This window comes from Delphinapterus leucas, chromosome 11 (genome assembly GCF_059928025.1).
Source record: "Delphinapterus leucas isolate spDelLeu-1000000601 "Yukka" chromosome 11, BTC_Dleu_Yukka2, whole genome shotgun sequence".
Lineage (NCBI taxonomy): Eukaryota > Metazoa > Chordata > Mammalia > Artiodactyla > Monodontidae > Delphinapterus > Delphinapterus leucas.
Genome location: NC_143139.1, coordinates 84,726,996 through 84,752,878, shown reverse-complemented (window position 1 = coordinate 84,752,878; position 25,883 = coordinate 84,726,996). Strand labels below are relative to the sequence as shown.

Below are 25,883 nucleotides of genomic sequence, written 5' to 3'. Positions count from 1 at the left end.
GGTAGGAAAAAGTCAATGTCCCACTTCAAAGGCAGTCAAACCAGAGAAATTATCTTACTCAGGGGAAGGTCAGCTTTTTGGTTCTGTTTAGAACTTCAGCTAGTTGGATGAGGCCCACCCACATTAGAGAGGGCAATCTGTGTTCCTTACACTACTGCTTTAACATTAATCTCATCCAAAAACATCCTCGCAGGAACACCCAGATAGTACTTGACCAAATATTATGGCCCCTTCAAGTTGATACATAAAATTAACCATCACAACGATATACAGATGGCAAATAAACACATAAAAAGATCCTCAACATCAGTAGTTATTAGGGAAGTGCAAATTAAAACCACCACGAAATACACATATTAGAACAGCTAAAATAAAATACCAAGTGCTGACAAGAATGCTGAGCAACTGGACTTTTCTTTCATTGCTGGTAGGAATGCAAAATGATACAGCCACTCCGGAAAACAGATGGGCAAATTTCTTATAAACACACATCTACCAAATGACCCAGCAACCCCACTTCTAGGTCTTTACCACAGAGAAGTAAAACTTAAAATCATGCAAAAACCTCTAAACAAGTGTTTACAGATGCTTTATTCATAATCAAAAAACACTGGAAAGAACTCAGATGTCCTTCAATGGGTTAATGGATAAATAAACTGTGATACATTCTTGCAATGGAACGCTATTCAGTAATAAAAAGGAACAAATTATTGATTCATGCAACGGCAAGTATCAATCCCAGATGCGTCATGCTAAGCAAAAGAAGAGAGTCTTTAAAGATTGTATACCGTATGAATCCATTTACATGACGTTCTAGAAATGACAAAACTATAGCCACAGAGAATACATCAGTGGTTGCCGGGAGTTAGGTGTCAAGTTGGGTTGCCTACAGAAGGGCAGCACGAGAGAATTTTTTGGAGGTGTTGGAATTGTTCTTTTTCTCATTTGTTGTGATTATCACAGGAATTTATGCATGTGTTAAAATTCATGGAACAATACAACCAGAAAAGTGAATTCTACTATATGTAAAAATTTAAACATTTAAAAATCAACAAGTCAAGGAACTTCCCTGGTGGACCAGTGGTTAAGACTCTGCACTTCCACTGCAGGGAGCATAGGTTTGATCCCTGGTCAAGGAACTAGGATCCCACATGCTGCACGGCCACACACACAAAAAAGAAAATCAAGTCATATTTTGAAGCTGACCTGTTAATATGCAGTTAATCAATTACATGTGTCACAGGAAGTCTATTAAAAAGAAAAACAGGTATACTGAATATTTGTTATACATCACCATTTGTGTCTCCCTGAGTGAAGCACTCTTTCTAATTATGGAAGTTCACAACAGGAAATTTGTGGAAATCCAGGATACTATAAAGAAATTACCTTGTCAACATGTCTCAAATGTCTTGGCAGAAAAATAGTTCTCATAAGGCCAATTCTTAATTCTCTAAAGAAGTAGTTGCCTCTTCTGTTAAAAGAAGTTGTTCCTGGGACTTCCCTGGTGTCCAGTGGTTAAGACTGCAAAAAGCCACAGCACAAACCTGGCAAATCTTCCCAAAGCAGCTTTTCTAGATGGTAAAACATTAAACACACGACTTTTCTATGACATATTAACCCAGGTGTCAGTTGAATCAACCTACCCCAGGGATTCTGTAACCTTTAACCTGGGATGCACAGACCCTCAGAGTGTCCATGGATACATTTCATTTTCTCATGCACTTAGATGAGGAAAAATGTGAGCATCTCCTTCGTTTGTGAATATAGGAAACAAGCCACAGAAGGAACTGTAGTACCTGTGACTTCCTCATCAGTGTAAATCAGGTACTTTCATGTTACATCACAGCTGCTACAAATATCTCATAGCTTTTAAAGCTCATTACTACTTAAAGCTACAATAAGTATTATACCTGCTAATAGCCCTTGTTATTTAATAAAGAAGCATGTTTAATGCTATAGGTATCACAAATTTGTTTTTTCCCCCAATATTCTGATAATTTTCTTTAATAGTGTGTAATTGGTTTTCTTTATAATACAATATATCTTTTAAGCTTTTAAAAACATTATTCTGGGAAGAGGTCTGTGGGATTCACCAGACTTCCAAGATACTTATGTCAAAAAAAGGTTAAGATTCCTGCCATCTGCCATAGATTTGGAGATTCAAATGCAATTAACTCACAATTAACTCACCTTTCCTCCATCCAATATTCCCTCCAAACTTTGTACCAATTCTCGATGACTTCCATTCTCATGTCCGGTGCCCACAGAACTTTCTAGCTCAGTTGTTTCTCTCCCCTGTCCTCCATGTCCAAAATAAAGAACATTGCCCCGTTCCCTTGATTTCCCTTAAACACAGCAACATGTGTCTTTAGATCCAGAGGGGAAAGCAGTGTAGAGGGTAAGGTGGGAATTAGAAGGTGGAGAGCATGGCAGAGACTGTGGACTGCATATTGGAAATTCCAGTTCTTTGAAAGTCCCTAGGGCCCATCTAAACAGGGAAAGAAGTTCTCTTGGGTGACTGGCAGCTCCTGTCCTGTGATCTTTCTCCTCCTGACATGCTGTTCTTCTTGGGCTGCTGCCAAACCCGGGGATTCCACCTCATCATTTACTCGACCCAGTTAGCTTTCTCCTGATCTCACCCCTATCCATCACATCTGTGTATAGAAGACCTTGATTTCATAACGAAGAGTTTTCTCCCTGAGAGAAGCTCTTCCGACAATGAAGGGACTATTTTTTTCCCCTATATTTATGTACAGTTTACATGAACTTGAAGGTAAAACAAGAAACTTGTAAGATATTTTAAACTTACTGGGGATGACTTTGGAGTGTCTGCTCTCCTTTATCATCAGAATTTCTGTGGGAATGTTTGAAAAACATTGCTTTAGGGCTTTAAGGAAGACAAAGGCTGATGGAGGGGGTTACATGCATTTAAAAGAAAATCCAGGGATTTCTCTGTGACGCAGTGGTTAAGAATCTGCCTGCCAATGCAGGGGACACAGGTTCGATCCCTGGTCCGGGAAGATCCCACATGCTGCCAAGCAGGTAAGCCTGTGTGCCACAACTACTGAGCCTGCGCTCTAGAGCCTGCAAGCCACAACTACTGAGCTACGTGCCACAACTACTGAAGCCTGCGTGCTCTAGAGCCCGTGAGCCCCAAGTACTGAGCCCGCGAGCCACAACTACTGAAGCCTGCACACCTAGAGCCTGTGCTCCGCAACAAGAGAAGCCACCGCAATGAGAAGCCTGCACACCACACAAAGAGTAGCCCCCGCTCGCTGCAAATAGAGAAAGCCCGCGTGCAGCAACGAAGATGCAACACAGCCAAAAAAATAAATAAAATAAAATCCATATTCCTTTACAGACCCCACAGTTTGTCTCCAGCCTCTTCTAGCCAGTCTCTCCCTTACTCCACTCTGTTCCAGCCACATTGAACCTCTTGCGGTACTTAGAATCATCAGCCCCAGGGCCTTTGCACTTGCTGTTCCCTTTGCCTGGGATGCTCTTCTGCATTCTCTCCACTGGCTCCTGCCCTTTCTTCTGATCAAATGTCATCTCCTCAGTGAGGTGTTTCCTGATTTCTCACCAAGATGCCTCCCGGTCTCTATTCACCTTTATCCCAGCACTTCTGTTTTTTACTTCGTATCACTTACCATAATCTAATTATTTTACTTGTTACATTTTAATATCTGTTTTCTCTACTGAAAGCAGCTCCATGATGATAGGGACTGGGACTGATCTGCGCGTTGCTGCATCCCCAGTACATAGCACAGTGCTGGGCTTTTAGTAGGATCTCAATATATATTTACTGAATGATTGAATGGAGCATAAAATGTGCCCCTCTCAGGATGGTTCTGTTTTCACAAGGGATTACTGAAGATGTAGAAGCTTCCTTATCAAAGGAATGAAGTTATGATAGCAGAAAAAAAAGACACAGGATTGATATTTTACATCAAGGAAAACTTCTTATGTGACATTTCTTCCAGTTAGTGCCATCTGATCTGCTAACCCAGAGGGCTGACAGGGCAGTTTTTGGAGAAGGTAAAAGATTACGCTTTGGGAGTCCTTTGTACATTTTGTACAGCCAGAGAAATCAATTTGAAGAGGTGAGCGCTGAATTCAAGAAATATTTAGTTCAAAATTCTAGATTCAGAACAGTTAAGAATGACTGCAGGGCTTCCCTGGTGGTACAGTGGTTGAGAGTCTGCCTGCCGATGCAGGGGACACGGGTTCGTGCCCCGGTCCAGGAAGATCCCACATGCCGCGGAGCAGCTGGGCTGTGAGCCATGGCCGCTGGGCCTGCGCGTCCGGAGCCTGTGCTCTGCAACGGGAGAGGCCACAACAGTGAGAGGCCCGTGTACCACCAAAAAAAAAAGAATGATTGCAAAGTTTTCCACATAGCAAATGGTCAAAGATGTAGTCCTTAATAATTGTATTATGACTTTTGGGTTGATTGCCTTTTAAAAATAATTTTTATTCTTTAATCCACAGGTCACAGTTTTTATCCACATGAACACACATGGCTTTGTTACGAAAAAGTAAGATTACAAACTTTTAAAAATTATGATTAAAAATAGATATTTTGGAGGACTGTTTTGATGCTGAATCTTTTTCTTTTTTTTTTAATCTTCTTTGGTTTTCATGGATAGTTTTCCCACAGACAGTTGTTGGCATCATCACATGAGGATGATTTCCATAGAAAGTTGTTGAGTGTTTTGTTCAGAGGAGGATTTTTCATGAGAGGGGTCAGATGTTTCCGTAAAGGTTGCAAATATTATTTATTTTCTCATTTAAAGTAAGTATTCATGTTCCTGCCTAATTTAGCATTTGTAATTTCGTATTCTTATTCTTAAAGATTCACTTCAAATTATGTAATCTTCAGACCCCATCAAAACCTGGACTTGCCTCTGATTTTATATCCAGTTGGTTGTGAACCTAGGGGAAAAATAATTACCTAATTGTGTTAGTTACCCTCAGAATAGAGTTGCCCAATGTGGCAGATGAAAAGACAAGATATCCAGTTAGATTTGAATTTCTAATAAACTATGAATAATTTTTTAGTATAAGTATATCCCCAATATTGCATGGGACATACTTATACTAAAAAAGGGTCAGATGGTAGTAGACATTAGGCTGCTTCCTCAAAGTGGCTGTGGGAAGCGAATGTTAATCAGTTGTATCGATAAACTATAGAACTTTGTCCCCTGTCTTCTGTTTCCCTATAGTTTTATTTTAAACTGAGTATAGTATCTGGTTGTCTCTGGCTGAATCTGATAACCCAGAAAGGCAGAGAAGGGATGGATGTCAGCAAGGCAGAACCATTGAGCCTTAGGACATAGCTCTGGAAGGCATCCGTGAAGATTGTCCAACTCCTTCCTTCTACAAATGTGAAGACAAAGGCCTTAGGGGCCAGAAAATAGATCAGTATGAGGCCAATAAGTATCAATATCTTGACACACAAAAATAGTAAATAATAATACAAAACAATTTTAAAGTCTTTATTGGGCCTACATTGCCTTTGGTAACTCTCAAAACACCCCTGCAAGGTAGTGGTTATTATTACAGTCCCCATTTAGCAGATGAGCAGACTGAGGCTCAGAGAGGTTAAGTAACATGTCCAAGGCCACACAGCTAGTAGGTGGTAAAATGAAATTTGAGTCTGACTTCAAATCCCAGCCCTTTCCCCTTCTACCAATGTTTACCAAACTGCAGGCATTTGTGTACCACATATGGCAGTGTACCACCTTCTCAACTTTTCATCATCTGTGTTCCTTCTGTTCTGTGCATGACTTACTATTTTCTTTAAATTGACTCATTTAAAAAATTATAAGTGTATTTTGTAATAGAAAGTGTATATCCTTACTATAAGTAGAGTAACAGTTATGTCTCAGAAGAAGGTGGTTGTACAAATATATATGGTTAGAGTAATGTTATTCAATTCTGGGTAGCTTTGGTTACCTGCCTGCATATGAACTTAGGACTGATTTCTCGCTGTGATTTAATGTTACTTAATGCTATGAACACAAGCCTCCTGAATCATCCCATGTACATCCAGTGGTGTATAGCTCCATACTTAGGAAAACACTGTCCGACACCATTCTAGTTCTCAGTAGATCCTAAGGGCGAGCATCACTGTTTTGGAAAGGATGGCCCTGGAGGCTTAGACTGGGAAGAGGTATTGGGATCTTCTAACCTCTTACTCAGGGCAAGAGATTTATGTACATCATCCTTGACCAGTGGTAGAACTAAGTGAGAAGCAGCTGTTATAATGACTAAGAACATGTATTCATAATAACCACTGGCTCATCATAAGTGTCATATAAATGTTGGCTATTATTTGAAACAAAGTATTCCTGCACAGAAAGTGGCTCCAGAGGCAACATCATGCAGTCATCAAGGTTGTAGCTTCTGCCGTCAGACTGCCTGGGTTTAGCCCTGGCTGTCCTTAAACTACATCTGTGTAGCCTTGAGTATCGGCAGTATCACAGATTAACTCTTGACTCCACGTGCTACCTGCTTAGAGAAAGGTTCCAGGCCTCCAGTCCTGTATATGTCAGGGAGAGCGTCTGTTCCCACTGGCTATTCTAAACTTATTCCACAGTTTCAGTTTGATAGGTTATACCTGAACATGTTTCTGTTTTTATTTCAGTTAACCAGGTGTTGCTGTTCCTTTTGATTGTGACCATCTGTGGGATTCTGTATAAGAAAGTTCATAGGGGGACTGTGCTCAGGAACGAAACAGGTATGCAAAGTGACCTAAGCCAGTCACAAAAAGTCAGATACTCTGTGATTCCACCAACGTGAGGTACTTAGAGTAGCCAAATTCATAGAGACAGAGAGCATAGTGATGACTGCCGGGGGCTGGGTGGGGGGAGGGGAAAGGGGAGTTGTTGTTTAATGGGTATAGAGTTTCAGTTTTACAAAATGAAAAGCGTTAGGGGGATGGATGACAGTGATGATTGTACAACAGTGTGAATGTATTTAATACCACTGAACTGTACACTTGAAAATGGTTAAGATGGTAAATTTTATGTTGCGTATTTTACCGCAAAGAAAAAATATATTAAAAAAAAGAAGAACGGAGCAGGCAGGCAGCCATGTGGTCCATCAAGATGAGATACCTAAGAACACAGTTTGAGTCCTTCCAATAGCTGGGTTCAGAGAGAAACAAAAATCCAGTCAGCTTCCAAGTACCTGCTTTTAGAATATCCACCCAAGGCCAAATTTTCAGTTGTGTCGTAGAATGACCAGTGCTATTCAAACTTAGCACATATCAGAATCACACAGAGGGCTTGTTCAAACACAGTCCTGGCCCCAGGTTTTGAATCAGTAGTTTGGGGGTGGGGCTGAGAATTTGCATTTCTGATGAACTCCCAGTTGATGCTGAGGCTGTTGGTTTTCGGACCTCACTCTGAGTGGCCTGCTCTGCATCCACCCTTTTGGAGTCTCTCAATAATTTCGCTTATGAGCAAAATCACTGCATTGACCATATGTCCTCCTCCAGCTGCACTGGGGAGCCCAGTTTCCCTCTTCAGGGGTGAATTGCATGGGATGGAACCTCACTTCTCCAAACATACAAAGCCAGCACACACAAAAATTAAGTAGCACCAGTAGTGTTTTATTTTTCATTAGGTTACTGTTTTATATCAGCAAAATGAATATACTCATTTATGGAAAATACAAAATATTACCTGTAGCTGTATCAGCCAAAGACAAATACAATTAATATTTTGGTGCATTATATACATTCATATTCACACTTTTTTTTAAGCCAGAGGCTTAGGCACTGGACACACTACAAGGAACAAAATAATGTCCCTGCTTTCACAAAGCTGACTTTTTCAGTATAAAAAAATTCATAAGGACTTCCCTGGAGGCGAGTGGTTAAGAATCCACCTGCCAATGCAGGGGACACGGGTTCGAGCCCTGGTCCAGGAAGATCCCACATGCCGCGGAGCAACTAAGCCTGTGCGCCACAGCTACGGAGCCTGCATGCCTAGAGCCCGTGCCCTGCAACAAGAGAAGCCACTGCAATGAGAAGCCCGCCACCTCAAGGAAGAGTAGCCCCCGCTTACCTCAACCAGAGAAAAGCCCGCATGCAGCAACAAAGACCCAACACAGCCAAAAAATAAATAAATAATTAATTATTTTAAAATTCATAAAAAATTAAAAATATGTATAATCAGGTCTAGATGAACATTAGGAGCCTCTGGAACGTGAATGATTTCCAGGCAGAGATAAGTGTGCAGATATTTATAGGGCATTATTGACAGTAGCCCCAAACTGGAAGCAATCCACTTGTGAATCAAGCAGTGAATATGTACAATGTGTTATATCCATGCAATGGAGTACTTTTCAACAGTAAAAAGGAACAAACTACGAATACATGATACAATATGAATAAACCTCACACACACACTAAATGAAAGATGCTAGACCCAAAACACCACATGTTATATGATTCCATTTAAAGGAAATTTCTAGGAAAGGCAAATCTATGGAGACAGAAAAACAGGTCAGTGGTTGCCTGGGGCTGGGAGTGGGAGTGGCTTGACTGCAGCCCAGCTGAAGGGAAATTTTCTGGTGATGAAAATTGTTCTAAAATGGGATTTTAGAACATTCTAAATGTTCTAAAATGGGATAAATTTACTGAATATCATTGAACTATGTACTTACAGTAGGTAAATTTAAAGAAATCTATATTAGTCTGCCTGGGCTGCCATAACAAAATACCACAGACTGGGTAGCTTAAACAACAGACGTTAATTTTCTCACAGTTCTGGAGGCTGGAAGTCCAAGATCAAGGTGCCGGCAGGGCTGGTTTGTCCTGCAGAGGAACGCCTTCTCTCTGTGTCCTCACGTGGCCTGGTGTCTTTTCCTCTTCTTATAAGGACGCTAGCCATATGGAATTAAGGGTGGGCCTCATTTAACCTAACTGCCTCTTTAAAGGCCCTATCTCCAAATACAGTCACATTCTGAGGTACTAGGGGTTAGAGCTTCAACATATGAATTTTAGGGGTATGCAATTCAGTCCATAGCAGTGTGTAACTAATGACTCAATAAATTGCTTTGAGAAAGGTCGAGAGAGAGATAGAGAGAGAGAGAGACAGAGAGAGAGACAGAGACAGAGAGACAGAGAGAGAGAGAGAGAGACAGAGAAAGAGAGAGAGAAGGTCATACAAGGTCAAATGTGGTCTGAACTTTGAGCTTGTTACTCCTCACGTTTTACTTCCTGCCCATAAACCAACACATTCAGTCAGCAGATTGCATTGCAAATTCCTTTCTCCATGGAAAGAAATGAGTTGCTTTTATAATAGCTGTTAAAAGAACTGTGAGGAAATGCACATCCTGACTAATTGGCTATATATTTATATACGATAAAGTGTTTTCACCACATGAATGGATCCAATAGCACATTTTTATCCCACACAGTGTTAAAATTTAAAAAAAGAGAGGGAATCAGTGTTATGAAATACCACTCAAAAGAACATAGTTGGCATGGAAAGATGGATGTCTGTGGTATGTAAGTGGAAAAAGCAGGTTACAGAAGACTATGAAAAGTATGATTTCATTTTTTTTTCAGTTTAAAAAATTTTTAATTTGTTTCAAAGTTAAACCCAAGACACATTGACTTCATAGGAAATCCACTGAGAAATGTTTTTCTAGGCTGAACACCTCTTTCCCTTTAGTCTCCCCCAGCAGAGCATGCACATGTTAATTACTTTCATTTTATAATCACTGCTGTCCCACCACTATACCAAGATCACCTAAACTGTGTGTGTAGTATTCTGAATGTTCTTAGTTACACCCTAATTTCACTAACTGCAAAAGATTTTCTGGGATACCCTGTCACTTGAATTCTTTGGCTACTTTTGAAGATGAAGTCCAAAGAACTCTTAAATGATTCTCCTTTGGTGGGGGGAGGGTGGTACTTTGGTTTTAAAATAATACATCAAATTTCATGTAATATTTATATAACATGTAGTATATGTGCTTTTGTATGTACATTAAGAAGGGTTTGAGAGGCACATACCACACTGGTAACCTTTGGAATGTGGGCTGCGAGGTCTGCAGAAAACAGTCACCATTTAGATACTCTTCTGTTTGACTGGAATTTTCCAGAAGTGCATGTTAATATTTTATAGACTTTATTTTTTAGAGCAGTTTTAGTTTCACAGCAAAACTGAGCAGAAGGTAGAGATTTCCCCCATACCCCTTTCCACCACACACACACACACACACACACACACACACACACACACACGTGCACATGCACACATGTGCGCACACATGCACTCGCTCACACACATGCGCTCATATACACACACACACACACACACACACACAGAGCCTCCCCCACTATTAACATCCCGTACCAGAGTGGTGCATGTGTTACAATCTGTGGACCTATGTTAACACATCATTTTCACTAGTGTCCATAGTTAAATTTTTTTTTTTGCCATGCTGTGCAGCATGCAGGATCTTAGTTCCCTGACCAGAGATCAAACCCGTGTCCCCTGCAGTGGAAGCAGGGAGTTCTAACCACTGGACCACCAGGGAATTTCCACCAGTGTCCATAGTTTACATTAGGGTTCACCCCTGGTGTTGTACATTTTATGGGTTTTGAGAAATTTATAAGGACATTTATCTATCATTATAGAATACAGAATAGTTTCAGTGCCCTAAAAATCCTCTGTACCTCACCTATTCCATATTAATCTTCACAATTTTTAAAACATTAATTCAAAGAACTAGTGTCATAACGTGAAGTCCAGAGGCCCTGGGAAGTCATGTACTGAAGAAAAACATGGTAGCGTTCTATGGAATCTCCTGATAACGACATTCCATGGAATCTCCCGACAATTTCCTTGCAGTCAGCATGCTGGTGATTCACTCTTGGCCCATTTGGGGTGCAGCAAGTTCATATGTTTGGCTGAAATAGTTCTAATTTGAAATGCGATTCAGAGGTTTGGCACTGGGAGTGCAGACATTTCACCTCTTCTAGAAATGGACATTGTTTGATAAGAGTTACTTGTGAGAAGGGTCTAAAGCAATAAAATAAATTTCTGGTCCATATGCCATTATTATATGAGATTTTTATGGGCACCAAATGGCTTCTCATAACAAACCTTTTAATGGTCTGGCTCAGGCAGTGTTTGGTGTAACAGATCCAAGTAGTACAATGGCTGATTCCCAAAGATCTGCTAGGATGGGGTATTGGTGAAGAATTACAGTTGAAAAATCTTCCCACCCTTCCTCCAACACGCCTTCATCTATCACTCTGTCCAGGAAAGACTTCTAGGCAGAGAGCATTTTGGCTTAGGTTAGCTCCCAGATTCTCTGACTGGCAGAGGCTCTTAAGCAGTATGGTGGTGTGATGTGTCTGCAGCAGAGCTGTAAACTCAGTGTTTGACCGTCCCTTGGGGTGCTCTTCTTTCAAGGCGACGTGTTCCTCCAAACCTCATTCTGCCCATAGCCTGATGAAGGGCTCTATCTGAGCCTGACAGCCAGGTACTGCCCCAGATTTTCAACCCTTCCCTCTTTCTTTGCCCCTAAGAGTCACCCATGAATTATTCCTCTAGGGCCCTGTTCTCTAAGGCCAATGCATCATATCTGTTTAGTTGATTTCAGCAAACTTTCATTAAGTGCTTGCTAGGTGCCAGACTCAGTGGGGATAATACAATGAGCTTACAGTCTAGTATAGGAGGCATACACATGAATAGATTCTTCCCATGCAGTGTGGTAAGTGCTCAAACAGAGGTTTCTAATGAATTCACCCAGCCAGCCAGCCAGCCAACCATCCAAAATGTATTGAGAATCTACCATGTTCCAGCACTGGGCTAGCTGCAGAGGAGACAGAGGTGAACAAGATACTGTCCCAGCCTTCACAGAGCTCCTAGTGTTACAGGAGAGAAAGGAAAGACATACTACCAAATAAATTGCAGTGCAGCTGGTAAATCCACCCACAAGCAAGGACAGAGTGACCATGGGTGAGGGCTGAACTAATTTGTCTTAGTGAGCTGTTAAAGGCGTCCTGGGGGCTCCAATGTCTATACTGCATTTGGAATGAATATGTAATAGTTAGACATGCAGGAGGGGATGAAAATAATATTCCAGACATCAGAAACAGCCTGTGAAAAGGCATTAAGATAAGGGACAACATGGTGCCAGTATTCAGGGAACCGCTAGTATTTTTGCAACGCTGGAATAGAAGTAGACAAGGCTAGAGAAGTGAACAGGGACTGGATCCACGTGTGCCAGGAATGGAATGTGGCTCTATCCTATAGAAACCATGGGAGAACTTTAAGCAGTGAAGAAACATAGTCAAATTTTCATTTAGGCAGATCACTTAGATGCCTGCAGGTACCATATGATTAGGGGACCTCCCCAAGATGACAGTTTAGTTCAAAAGGAACAGTCCCTTAAGAAATTTTTTCTTCTCTTTATAAAAGCAACCTGTAATTACTTTGGAGAATTTGGAAAATACAAGAAACACAAATAAGGAAATTAAAATTACTCATAATTCTATAAATAGACATAGATCCATTTGCAAATATGCATGTGTCAAATTGGGATCAAATACTGGAAAGGATTTTGTGTTCTCTCCCCCCCACCCTTCACATTATATTATGAGCATTATCTCATGCCAGCAAATATACTGTGAAAAATTATTGTAGTGGTGGAAATTTCACTTGCGGAGGAAGGTGGTGGGAGGGATGTAGGAGATAAAGAGGGAGGCCTTTCAATATTTCTTAAATTATACAAAGCAGAGTACCTGGTGGTTAGTTTCATACACGTTTGTTGGATTAAGTATCAGTTAAAACTACCCTGGGTCTGAATAATAGAGATTTTGCAAAAAGACATCCGTAAAGAAAGAGAGAGCTTTAAGTAAAACTCAGATATCTGTTTGATAGTGAATACATACTGATAATTATTATTCTTCATACCTGAAAGTTGTGGTACCGAAATATGATGTTATGACATTAGTATTTTATATCATAGCCAAGGATCAGAAGAATAATCAATTATTCATCTTATGCATTAGTCATACTTTTTCATTTATCTCCTTTTTTTGCCATCAACTTTTGACTCTCTCAACAAGAGCGTGGATAACAGAAAGCAAGATCACAAGCAGTATATTTTATAGCAATGTAGGCAAGGTAAATATTCCAATTCAGACAAGAGTTGAAGAATGTTGAATCAAGTGAGGCTTTTCAGTTCTTCACATATTTTTCAACTGTGTGTATGTGTTAGGCTATCTGATTGGCTTCTTTAAGAGAGCTCCAAAATAATAGTGACTTAAGCAAAATAGAAGTTTATTTTCTCTCTCAAGTGAAAGTCTGATGTGTCAGTTCCATAATCATCCAGATCAGGATCCTTTCTATCTTATAGTTTCGGTGTCCTCAAGAGGCAGCTTCCATCTCATGGTACAAGATGGCTGCTTGAACTCCTATCATCATATCAACATTCCAGGCAATGGGAAGGGGGAAAAGAAAAGGGGAGGGTAAGCATATTCCTTTTAAAGGCAAACTCAGGTGTTGCACATATACTGGCACTAACATCCCATTGGTCAGCACTTGATCACACAGAGCTGCAAGGGAGTCTGGAAAAATATTCTTAGTGGTTGGCTATGTGCCAGCTAAAGTTCCAATGTTGTATCTCTAAGAGAAGAAGGAGAGACTGGGATATTGGAGAATAATCGGCAATCTCTTCCCCACCATGCTATCTTCCCCCTGGAGTGTGGAAGGCAAGACTTCCACACTGTGAAATTCCTTCATGTTCCAAGACTGATTTTGATGTTTCCAGATGATGACTCTGAGACTCCTGAGGATATGGAAGATGAGATTCCGGTGGTGATTTGTGCAGCAGCAGGGAGGATGGGTGCGGCTATGGCTGCCATCAACAGCATCTACAGCAACACTGAGGCCAACATTTTGTTCTATGTAGTTGGACTCCGGAACACTCTGTCCAGAATACGGTAATCTGTGTACTATAGACTTTGGAGTTCTCTACTTTCTTTTAATTGTCCTTGTCTTTCTTTACATGGATTCCCTTCTTTCTTTGGTTTGATAAATGTCCTTTAAATTAATAAGGGGATGACCTGAGGTTTACTTGATGGCCTGACAAACGTGTTCCTAGCTAAGGAAATTTTAGCAAAGTCTCATTAATCCGGTAGGGCAATGCATCATTCTGCAGAAGTGAATTATCTAATGAATGAAGGAAACCCAATCCTTAAGCAGTTTATATGAGTCTTTCTTTCTAAAAGTTTCTCTTTTCTCTGCTGTCTTAACCTGAGAGACTATTAATATAATAATTTAATATGGCTCAGAATCATCACTAATTATAATTTTTAAACTGCAGAGTGGTCTCTTTCCTATCACACACCATACTAAAACATAAATTGGAGTTGGATTTAAAAGAAATAAACAGGAAATAAAATTCTAAATGTCTTACTAAAATGTGGGATAATTGTATAATTTTGGTATGGAGAGTGACTCCTTGAGCCCAAGGAAAAAAACTGACAGATTTGACTGCTAATATTTAAAAAGTTTTAACTGGTGAAAAACACTAAGTGAAACTGATCACACAACAGATTAGGCAAGATATTTTCAACATGTATTATAGACAATGGATTACTGTCCAAAATGTATAAAGAATTCTTACCAAAAAGATGAGCATATAGTAGAAAAATGAGCACAGAGTACAGACAATTCACAGAAAAAAACACTATAAATGGCCAGCAAACACGAAAAGGCATTTCCATGTTACCAATAGGGAAACGCAAATGAAAACAATGGCGTGTCATTGCACTCATCAGGATGGTAAAAACTAAATAGGACAACACCGTCCTGTGCAGGAAAATGGACATGCTTATCCCTTGTTTACACAATGTACACTTCATAAATTGGTAAAGCAATTTTGGGAGGGCAATATGGCAATATCTAATAAAATGGTATATGCATATATAGTTTGACTCACCATTCCATTTCAACAGCTGGGGATCTGTGCTGCGGAAATTGTAGTACATGTGACCAAAATATATGTACAATAATGTTAATTTCGGCATTATGTGAAGTAGTAAAAAAATTGTGAAGTGCTTAAATGTCCGTCGGTGAAAGAATATTTAAATGAACTATGGAATATGATCCAGCTGTTAACAAAGAAAGAAGGCATAGAATATCTCCAAGGCATATTACTAAGTGGAAAATACAAGTTGCAGTACACCTCATATAGTATGACCCACTTTATGAATGTCTTAATCTGTTTGAGCTGCTGTAACTGAATGCACAGACTGGATGGCTTGGCTTAAAAACAAGAGAAATTTACTTCTCAAGTTCTGGAGGCTGGGAAGCCCAAGTTCTAGGTGCCAGCAGATTCCATGTCTGGTAAGGGCTCATTTCGTGCTTCATAGCAGGCTGTCTTCTCGCTGTGTTCTCACATGGCAGAAGGAGTAAGGGAGTTCACTGGGATGAATGTCTTTTATAAGGGGCACTAGTCCCATTCATGAGGGCTTCATCCTCATGACCTAATCACCTCCTACAATCCACACCTCCAAATACCATCACACTGGGGATTAGGTTTCAACATACAAATCTGTGGGGGACACAATATTCAATCTATAGCAATGAAATCAAAACCCCCAAACTGTAAATTTGTACATGTACATATATGTATTTCTGTAAAGAAGAAGACCCAGAAAGATCCCCAGCTGTTAACAGTGACTATTTCTAAGGAGGATGGAGGAAGTGGAGAGAGCGGAGATGAAGGGAAGTTCAAGGTATTTCAAGTTCTGTGAAACTGAGAACACATAAGGGGAGAGGGTGGAGAGGAGGAGGAAGAGAAAATGGGGAGCAAGGACAGAAGATTGAGAGGCAAAGGTAAATTCAGATCATCCTTGGAGTCAAAACAGCAGAGTAAACACGATTCAGTCAAAGTAGCAGGTTCAGAAGGCCGGGCTTCCTTACAGTGCTGTTAACCCATGGCAAAGAGAACACCATCGGGCTTCCCTGGTGGCACAGTGGTTGAGAGTCCGCCTGCCGATGCAGGGGACGCGGGTTTGTGCCCCGGTCCGGGAAAATCCCACATGCCGCGGAGCGGCTGGGCCCGTGAGCCATGGCCACTGAGCCTGCGCGTCCGGAGCCTGTGCTCCGCAACGGGAGAGGCCCCAACAGTGAGAGGCCTGCGTACCGCAAAAATAAAAATAATAAAAAATAAAAAGGAGAGCACCATCAACCACAGATGCTGCTTTATAAGAAAGAAGGAACACTTTTTGTTCTAGTTTCCTGTGGAGATTATGTGGATCTGGGGAGATATTTGGTTATTACTATTTTGCTTCATTTCCTTTGCAGAAAGTTATGTGAATGAAAAAAAAAGATTCAAAGCTAAACCAGATGGGGAAAAAATCAGAAGGATTTATAGACTAGACTCTACTAAGGTTGTACATATTTTATTTTTAACTTCCGATTGAGGCAATAGGCAAATTGAGGAAAGTTTGGAGGTGTGTGCTCGAGCTTGTTTTCTGTTTTTGTTTTTGTCGTCCCTTTAGAAAATGGATCGAACATTCTAAACTGAGAGAAATAAACTTTAAAATCGTGGAATTCAACCCTATGGTCCTCAAAGGAAAGATCAGACCAGACTCCGCAAGGCCTGAACTGCTCCAGCCTGTGAGTAGGGATCGCACATGTCGGGGATGGTTCTCAGTGAGACCTTGTTCGGTGTGGAACACCAGCCACTGGGATGCCCACAGAATGTTGTAGAAGCCTAACAGATTTAGGTGTCCACCAAACGCTGCTTATTTATAATTCAAAAGCCACCTACTGCAGAAAGGATGTAAGATGGTTTACATAAACCATAATGAAGCTATGAAAGAAGAAACGAAGCGTAAGAAGATGCAGGATGCATTTATGTGTGTAAATATGCCTGTGGGGCAGGGGAGGGCCCGAGTTGTGAGGCCTAGAAAAAGTATTCCCAGCCCAGAGGCAGTTGTGTGTACTGTTCCGGGACCTTACACTTAGCTCAGAGTATCCCAGCAGCTGAGGAGAGATGGTAGCAAGATGGATTATATACTTCAGAGTATTGACATACTTTCAGGAGACACCAACTTGCTTCCTGGCATTGGGAATCTTAAGGTGTTTTACTGCAAGAGCTCTTACAAAAGGGACCCTCTTCTGCATGAAGAGTGGTGTTTTTGATGGCAGGTGCACAGAAAATGCAGCCACCTTCTACATGTGGTTATTATTGAAATCCATCCTTGAAAATTAACTAAATTCGAAGCCCTCTGATGATAAGATCTTTTTCCAATTCCAGATATTTATTATCAAGAGTGCTAGCTGAGTTGGGACTTTGCATTATACAGTACTGTAGCTATTAAAACGTTAAGACCCCCATCCTCAGCCCATGCTTCTCTGGCTTTTTTCTGGTTCAAGGAGCTAAGAGGGTGAACCTTCGTGTGTGATGTGATGACGTGTGAGATGAGCTCCACATGCGCACGCACACGTGTGTGTATGTATGTGTGCACGTGTGTACGTATGTGTGCACTGTGTGTGCGCGCACGTAAGTGTGCATGTGTGTTTAAAGCTGCTTTAGTTGACAGTAGTCAAAATTACTGAGTGTAGAGGAAAGCAGACAGTTTGTGGCCAGAAAGATTGACAGCCTCTGTGACTCCCGCTGCACCAGTTCACAGAGATGAAACGGTGACAGTCTCAGCAGTGGGGGGTTTGGATCTAGAAGAACTGCTGACCAGCGCTGGTTTCAGTCCCGGGGCCCAGGTAAACTGGGCATCAGGAAGCTCAGGTGAGACCTCTTTGCAGCCTCTGTTTTATTCTGCTCCAGACCTGGAGCTGAGCAGAGGCCGTGGTCAAAGCTGACCCCCCCAGCACACCTATTAGTCACTGGGCCTTCTGTCTCTTCCCCACAATCACTGTTTTTGTTGTTTTAACAGCTGAACTTTGTTCGATTTTATCTCCCTCTGCTTATCCATCAACACGAGAAAGTCATCTATTTGGATGATGATGTAATCGTACAAGGTATGCTCAGCGATGCCAAGAACACTCGGAAGCAGAGCAGCTGACAAGTAGAATGACGGTCTCTCTTCATTTTTGAAATATCTAGCGGCTCAGTGATTTTGATTGCTTATTAAATTGGGGAGTATAGTGTTGTTAATCAGGGAATACTTTGAAAACGGGTTGATACTTTCTGGGACAATCCAGTTGACTTTCTGAGAGCCACTTTCTGTTTGTCAAAGTTTGTAATAAGTAGCTTGTAAAAGTCTGTAATAGGTGGCCTTTCCTTTTTCTGCACGCCTAAAATGTAGGGGGATAAAACCTCACTGATAACATTCTTAGAAGCGAGCTAAGTTTTAGTGTTAAATGTCACCTTCTCTCTCGCGCGCGTGCAAAATAAGACGAGCATTGGTGTGGTACGTACACAGCAACAGAAATAAAGAAATCTGACCAGTGTTGATCTGAGCTTATTATCAAGTGGCTTTTTAAATTGATATGACCTATTCTTATCAAGAAAATTGCCAAGCCGCTTGAAACCATGGATCACATACTTTTCCCTCATAGCAAAATCAGGGATTGTTTAAGCTCGAAGCCTCTATCTAGCCCTAGAATGAGTGCTATACTATTGTAACTCGTGGTGTTTGTGAATCCAGGGGACATCCAAGAGCTGTACGACACCACCTTGGCCCTGGGCCACGCGGCAGCTTTCTCAGATGACTGCGATTTGCCCTCCTCCCAGGACATACACAGACTTGTGGGGCTGCAGGTGAGCACATGTCTCGGGAATCCTCCCTTTGCCCCTTCTCCTCCCTGCACTTCAGAACGAGTGTCATCCTCACCTTGGAGAAGACTGGGGGACTGCTGGGAGGCAAACAGCCAGGGGCCCGGGCTTCCCATTCACATCCCAGCTCTGCTCCCACAGACTCCGGGGCAAGTTACTCACCCCTGCAAGTCCCGCTTTCCTTACCTGAAACATGGCAACAGTAGCATCTATTTGGTTGTGTTTTTGTGAGTTGTGATGAAATAACATGATGTCAAAGTGTCCAGTAAATGCTCCAGGAACGATGGTTGTTATCTAAGTTACTCGCAACCACATTCTATGGCAGAGATGGTGTTTACTGTAAAAGAGACTCACTGAACCTTTGGTTCTGTTTTCAGAGTTTGACCATTATTCCCCACCCCCTCCTTTCAGTAGAGGAAAATACTGATTTTGTTCCAAGGTAGAGAGCTCCTTACCCTGGTAGAAATGAAGACAGTCGAACCCAGATGTAACACCGAAACCAAAAGAATGGCTTTACAATACAAGATGCTCTTACAAATGGAATGCTGTTCTTCAAAAAAAGTTCCAGGAAATAATTTTACATGTGTGACATTTAAGCTGTGACACACTTTAAGGCCTAGGCCCTGGGGCCAGACCTGCCTGTCAAAATCTTGGCTCCATCACTTAGTAGCTTTGTGACCTTGGGCAAGTTACTTGCTCAGTGGTTTTCTCCCTCATTTCTTAAATAGAGGTAATAACAGTATCAATACTTCTCTGGTAGGGCTATTGGGAGAGTTAAATTAGTTAATACATGTAAAGCTATCGTATGCAACTAATGAGGTAATATGCATGAAGTTCTTAGAACAGTGCCTGCACACAGAAAAGTGCTTAAATAGTTCCATTACATCCATGTTGTCTTTGAGCATACCATGAGGTGGGTGAAATAGTGTGTCCTTCCTCATTTTACATTCACTCAAAACTAGCTATTGAGTGCTTGCTATGTGTCTCACACTGTTTTAGGTGCTGGTAACACAGCAGATAAAACTGAAATTCCGCCTTTGGGTAGCTTACATTCTAGTGGGAAGAGGCGGTCAGCAAGCAAGTAAAATATTGAACAGAGGATCAGGGTGGAGGTGGGGTTGGATTTTAAGTTGGGTGGTCAGGGAAGGCTCCACTGAGATGTTGTCGCTGAGCCTACACCTGAAAGAGCTGAGGCAACTATCTTAATAGATATTTAGGGGAAAAACATTTCAGAAGAGGTAACAGCAAATGCAGAGGTCCTGAGGCAGGGGTGTGTTTGGTGTATTAAAGGAACAAGGAGGTCAGTGTGGCAGAGGGGTCAAGGGGGAGAAGAATGGAAGTTGGACAGGTAATGGGGGCGGGGTAGATGGTGGAGGGCATGGCAGGAGTTTTAGGGAGTCTGGGTTTTACTCTGAATGAGAGGGGAAGCCACTGGAGGGGCTTTGAGCAGATGAGTGACACGGAGACAGAGTGGGATTGAAAAGGGTGGAAGCAGGACACAGGTTGGGAGGAGCTGGCAGAAATCCAGTGAGTGGTAATTATGGTTTGGACCAGGAAGGTAGTAGAGACAGTAAGAAGTGCTTGGCTTCTGGGGACTTTCCTGGTGGTCCCGTGGTTAGGACTCCATGCTCTCACTGTTGAGGGCCCAGGTTTGATCCCTTGTCGGGGAACTAAGATCCCACAAACCACGTGGCGCGGTCAAAAAGCAAAAAAAGTGGTTGGCTTCTGAATATATTTTGGAAGATGGGACCGACAGGATTTGCTGAGATCTGGATGAAAAGTGAGTGAGGCGTCTAGGATGACCTAATGACCTTAGGTGTCTGTCTAACTGGAAGGATGGAGTGGACACTGAAGTAGGGCAGGTTGTAGGGAAGCAGGTTTGGGATAGGATTGGGGTCAGTTTTGGGGTGTAAGGAGAGCTGCCTTACTAAGCACCCACAAGGACAGATAGAGTTGGCAGATGTAGTAGACCTGGAAATCCAGAGGAGAGGTCCGGGCTGTCTACACGGAGAGATTTAGAGCCATGAGACAAGATGAGGCTGTCTAGGGAGTTGATGCTGCAGAAAGGAGCAGATGCTGGACATGAGACTAGGGGCACTCAGTTTTTAGAGGTTGGGGAAACAAGAGAAAACTGGGAAAGGACTCCAGGAAGTGGCCAGTGACACAGAAGGAAGCCCAGGTGCTGCATGATGGTCTCAAGAAAGTGGTTATTTTCCAGAAACAAAAGATTCCTTGGTCAAAAGCACACATATCCTCTTCCTTTATAGAACACGTATATGGGCTATCTGGACTACCGGAAGAAGACGATAAAAGACCTTGGCATCAGCCCCAGCACTTGCTCTTTCAATCCTGGTGTGATTGTTGCCAACATGACGGAATGGAAGCACCAGCGTATCACCAAACAATTGGAGAAATGGATGCAAAAAAATGTAGAGTATGTGTGGCCGTCTACCATTTTTTCCATGCTTGGGAGTAAAATTATTCCATTAATTTTCTATGCATAGCTCAGGGGTTAGAAATATTTCAGACATCTGAGGTCAGATTTTCTTACAGAGGCACTGTTGAGAAAAAGGGAGCAGTGGATGAAAAATCCGTCCTCAAACGATATGTCATAGGAGGTGAGATCCTGTGCAATCCCTTATTATACAAACATTTTCTAATAGTTTAGTAATGTGATTTTTAAATCTTCTCCCAGAATTCTAGTGAACCTTTTTGACTGCAAATCATTTATCTTAGTCGAGTTTCTCCTTCTTACATAGATTTATTTTTAAGAATTATTTTATAAAGTAAACTTTTAAAAAAATAACACTTAACACGGGCTTCCCTGGTGGCGCGGTGGTTGAGAGTCCGCCTGCCGATGCAGGGGACACGGGTTCGTGCCCTGGTCTGGGAAGATCCCGCATGCCGCGGAGAGGCTGGGCCTGTGAGCCGTGGCCGCTGAGCCTGTGCGTCCGGAGCCTGCGCTCTGCTATGGGAGAGGCCACAACAGTGAGAGGCCTGCGTACTGCAAAAAATAAAAATAAAAAAATATCACTTAACAACATTTAATGACACGGCCTTAATATTTATAATCCATGCATTGACAATTCCAAAAACTAATTTAGAAATTCACAATACCAACTGGAAATTTTAACATACTTCTCTTCAGTAAATGATAAAGACTAAAAATTAGAAAGCTTATAGAAGAGTTGAACAAGACAGTTTACAAGCTTCATCTTTATACATATTGATAAGACATTTTAAATATCAAAGAACTCATATAAACTACCTTTTTATTGTAAATTAATTAAATGCAATATCATTAGCAAAAGAAATATGATGGGGAAAACATTATAGGCCATGTTTGAAATTCATAGACAGAAGATAGTATTCCAGAAGAGCAGGTTTAGGAAAATATTCCAACATTTTAAGGAAGGGAGAGAACAGGTATTATACCTGTATGGGTTAGGGGGTAAGCCTACAACCAGTCAAAGGCCCTGTGAGTCTGGTTCCTGGAGACATCAGAGCAATTGATCCTTGTACTGATCCCACTGTACTGAGTTCAGGAACATACCTGGACTAAACTCATGTTGGCCTGTAGGGGTTGAGGGAGATGCCTGAATGTACTGTATTGAATTGCTCTCGGTAATACATATTATATAACAATAAGTTTGATGATCTCAGGCATATATTCCAACTAGCCTATGCTCAGACTTCCTCTGGCCTGTTAAGATTGAGAATGCTGGGTTTCTTGAACAGTGATATTACCCTCATTCACTTAGACATTATAATCCATAACTGCAGGATCTTAGGGTGTGGAAATTTGCCCTTCCATCTGTCCTGGAAAATGTGCTGTGTATCCTGACATCACTAACTTCCTTAAGGATCCTTTAGAAAAATGAATCCAGCTTGATTTCCTAAAGCAATGTCTGTGTTTGGTCTTTCGTCCGTTTAAGCCCCCAGTGAAATTTATTAAGTCCTGTTTGTAAAGTCAACTTTTTAAAGTTTGAATTTTTTGTATCAACTTTAGAATTTTTTTCAAATTTATTTTTGGCTGCGTTGGGTCTTAGTTGCTGCGCGCGGGCTTCTTCTCTAGTTGCATCGAGTGGGGGCTACTCTTCGTTGCGGTGCGCAGGCTTCTCATTGCAGTGGCTACTCTTGTCGCGGAGCACGGGCTCTAGGTGCGCGGGCTTCAGTAGTGGTGGCATGTGGGCTCAGTAGTTGTGGCTCGCAGGCTCTGGAATGCAGGCTCAGTAGTTGTGGTGCACGGGCTTAGTTGCTCCGCAGCATGTGGAATCTTCTGGGAACAGGGCTCGAACCCATGTCCCCTGCATTGGCAGGCGGTTTCTTAACCACTGCGCCACCAGGGAAGTCCTAGATCAACTTTAAAATATGCATAATACACTGACTGACTTAAAGCTAAGAAAAGTAAAGTAAAATAAAGATTGAATTTTTAAATCATTTTTCATCATTTAAGTTTTAAGAGAGAAAATAAAAATAACACAACTACTATTATCATGGCATTGTATATCTTGTCCATCTTTTATATCTGGATATTTTTAATATTATCATAACCTTGAATTCGTGAGTAGAGTCATTCTAAATAATGTAGGATCAGAATTTGGGATCTTTGAAGTTTGCCATAAAAAGGCCTGAGAAGTAAAATGGCAAAATATTAACACTCTGTGAATCAAGGTAAAGTATATGGGAGTTCATGGTATTCGTCTTACAATTTTGTGTAGGTTTAACACTTTTCAGAATAAGAAGTTGGAGAAAAATGAAAGACCATAGTTATATAGTGAGGGACTGTCTTAGACCTTTTAAAATGATTAGATTCTACTTCATCTGAGTCTGTGGGACTCCAGGACAAATGTTGCTTTTTTATTCTGTTTCTTAGGGAAAATCTCTACAGCAGCTCCCTGGGAGGAGGGGTGGCCACCTCCCCAATGCTGATTGTGTTTCACGGGAAATACTCCACCATCAACCCCCTGTGGCACATAAGGCACCTGGGTAAGTATTTCAGAAGAACACCAATGTGCATTTTATAGACCCAGTGAGCACCAAGGCGAGGAGCGTGTGCTATTGCACCAGCTTCCTCAATTCAGATCCTCCAGGTGACCTTGGAGGTAACCTTGGACACGTTACTTAAGCCTCAGATTCTGCAAATGCAGGTGATAAAAATGACTTGAGAGGTGTGTTTCTAGGAATTCAGGAAAAGCAATTAGACTCATGCTTAGCATATAGGACGTGCTTGCTAAACATGAACTATTGTTACGATGGAACTTTCACTGTCAGAACTTTTTCACATGCCTTTATTGCCCTCTTGCAGTAGCCCATAGTGGACAAAACCAAATGAATTACCGTAATAGTTTATGATGAATTTAGATAGCCGGCAATTTCTCTTTTAAAAGGAAGTTGTTTAATGACTGCACTACGTGAGTCCCTCAAGTCTTTTATTCACTCTTCACTACAGGAGTACAGGCTCTGGGGTATGGACTGGAATCCCAACTCTGCTATTTTCTATGACCTTGGGCAAGTTACTCAAGCTCTCTGTGCCATAGTTTCTTCACTTGTAAAAGGAAGCTGATAGAACCTTATGTTTTTACAAGGAACAAATTACCTAATATGTGTAAACTGCTTAGGACAGAGCCTGGCACAGAAGACATTCACATTCATTCAAACCTATGGCCACAACCCATTAGCCAAAACCACTGGGCCAGATCTGTTTAGAAATATAGAAAGGTTTTGAATTTTTAAAAGGTAATGTTGTGCACATACTTACATTATGCACTACCGTGAGAGGGTTATAGATTTTGCTGCCAAAGAAGTTATTAAAAATCTTTTTGTTTTCAGACATTTGGGGATTGATTATTTTAGAACTGGAGACAATGGATTGTGGACTTATATTTATCAGGTGCCCATACACTGCCAAGCCCTGGGCTAGGCTCCAGGGATAGACGTGAACATTACTTCTCTCAGAACAATCCTGCAAGGTGATATGTCCCCTACTCTCCCTTGTAAAAGGAAAGACAGACAAAACTGTGGAAGTTGGGTTACTGTCTCCTCTGAATGATGCTGTGTAGATTTGCTTCTGCCTCACCAGAATCTCCTGAGTTTTCTGAGCATCCGTATGCATAGAAGAGTGACATGGGGACATTAAGGACACTAATATTCTGTCTGATTCGCTTTATAATAATGTTGGGTTCACTGTTAGGTCAGACATCAACATTTCCATGTGATGAGTGTGTAGAAAATCTCATCAAAGTGGAATATCTATTAAAATGTTGTGTAGGAACAGCTATGCGGAGCTTAGATCGATAGGGTTAGAGCATTTTATGATCTTGGAACAGAGACTCAGAATTACATTTTATGAACCATCTAACTTATTGACAAGTAGGAAGGAGCAAAATCTTCCCAAGGGAGAGAAGTCATTTTTCCTTGCAGAACAGAGCCTACGTCTCTGCTGAACGTTTTGGAATCAGGGATGGTCTGCAAAGTAAAGCTACACAGAAATCATTTGAAAAATGATTCCGCTTTAGAGTTTGTTGAAAGCAGAAAGCAGTGTTAACACTAATGGGTATTAAGTTTGGGTCTAAACAGGTAGGCTTAAGATTTTTAATTATGAAATTTATTTAGCTAAAAGCAAAACTGCAAGCCTCTACAGAGTCTCTCAGTCGTGGGGCTGAGAGACAATGTCCTACTTCCTGGAGACTTCCCACGTGAAGGCTTTGCTCCCCAGATGAGCATTTCCTTGTATAGATTCTTTGGAAGTTGATAATTATTCCAATTATGCTACTATAGCCCAAACACCTAGCTCCTCTTCTGCAACTCCCTGCACAGCTATGTTTATGAATAATGAAAGAAAGGTTTGGAGGGGGGTGTTTCCCTCTTACATCATACGTTAAACGAGAATAATAATATTCTAGCTATTCATCCTCTCTTGACTCAATGGACTTTCAGTTGTTTTTTTGAAAACACCACATTCTCTTTCCTAGAAAGAAAATGCAACATGATAGCGATATTTAAAAAATTTATATTCACAAGATCTTAATGTACTTCTGGAAGAGATATTCTAAAAATATTCTGATCAATAACAATATCAAGGTAAATGCGTAGTCTCCAAG

General features: G+C 41.3%; 1 protein-coding gene across 6 annotated transcripts in view; it reads left to right on the top strand.

Annotated features, from left to right (window-relative positions):
• GLT8D2 (glycosyltransferase 8 domain containing 2) overlaps positions 1 to 25,883 on the top strand; it is a 62,627-nt gene that overhangs the window by 29,286 nt on the left and 7,458 nt on the right. For 4 of the 6 annotated variants that reach the window (XM_089921187.1, XM_089921186.1, XM_089921188.1 and 1 more), the window contains exons 3-10: positions 4,489 to 4,535; positions 6,647 to 6,739; positions 13,804 to 13,975; positions 16,544 to 16,661; positions 17,939 to 18,023; positions 18,653 to 18,765; positions 21,048 to 21,214; positions 23,657 to 23,769. In XM_089921187.1, the coding sequence (XP_089777313.1) occupies positions 4,517 to 4,535; positions 6,647 to 6,739; positions 13,804 to 13,975; positions 16,544 to 16,661; positions 17,939 to 18,023; positions 18,653 to 18,765; positions 21,048 to 21,214; positions 23,657 to 23,769 (880 nt within the window). In that variant the 5' untranslated portion in view covers positions 4,489 to 4,516. Of the gene's footprint in view, positions 1 to 4,488; positions 4,536 to 6,646; positions 6,740 to 13,803; positions 13,976 to 16,543; positions 16,662 to 17,938; positions 18,024 to 18,652; positions 18,766 to 21,047; positions 21,215 to 21,333; positions 21,399 to 23,656; positions 23,798 to 25,883 lie in introns of those variants that run through there. The other 2 variants (XR_016395036.1, XM_089921189.1) reach the window with 2 other exon arrangements.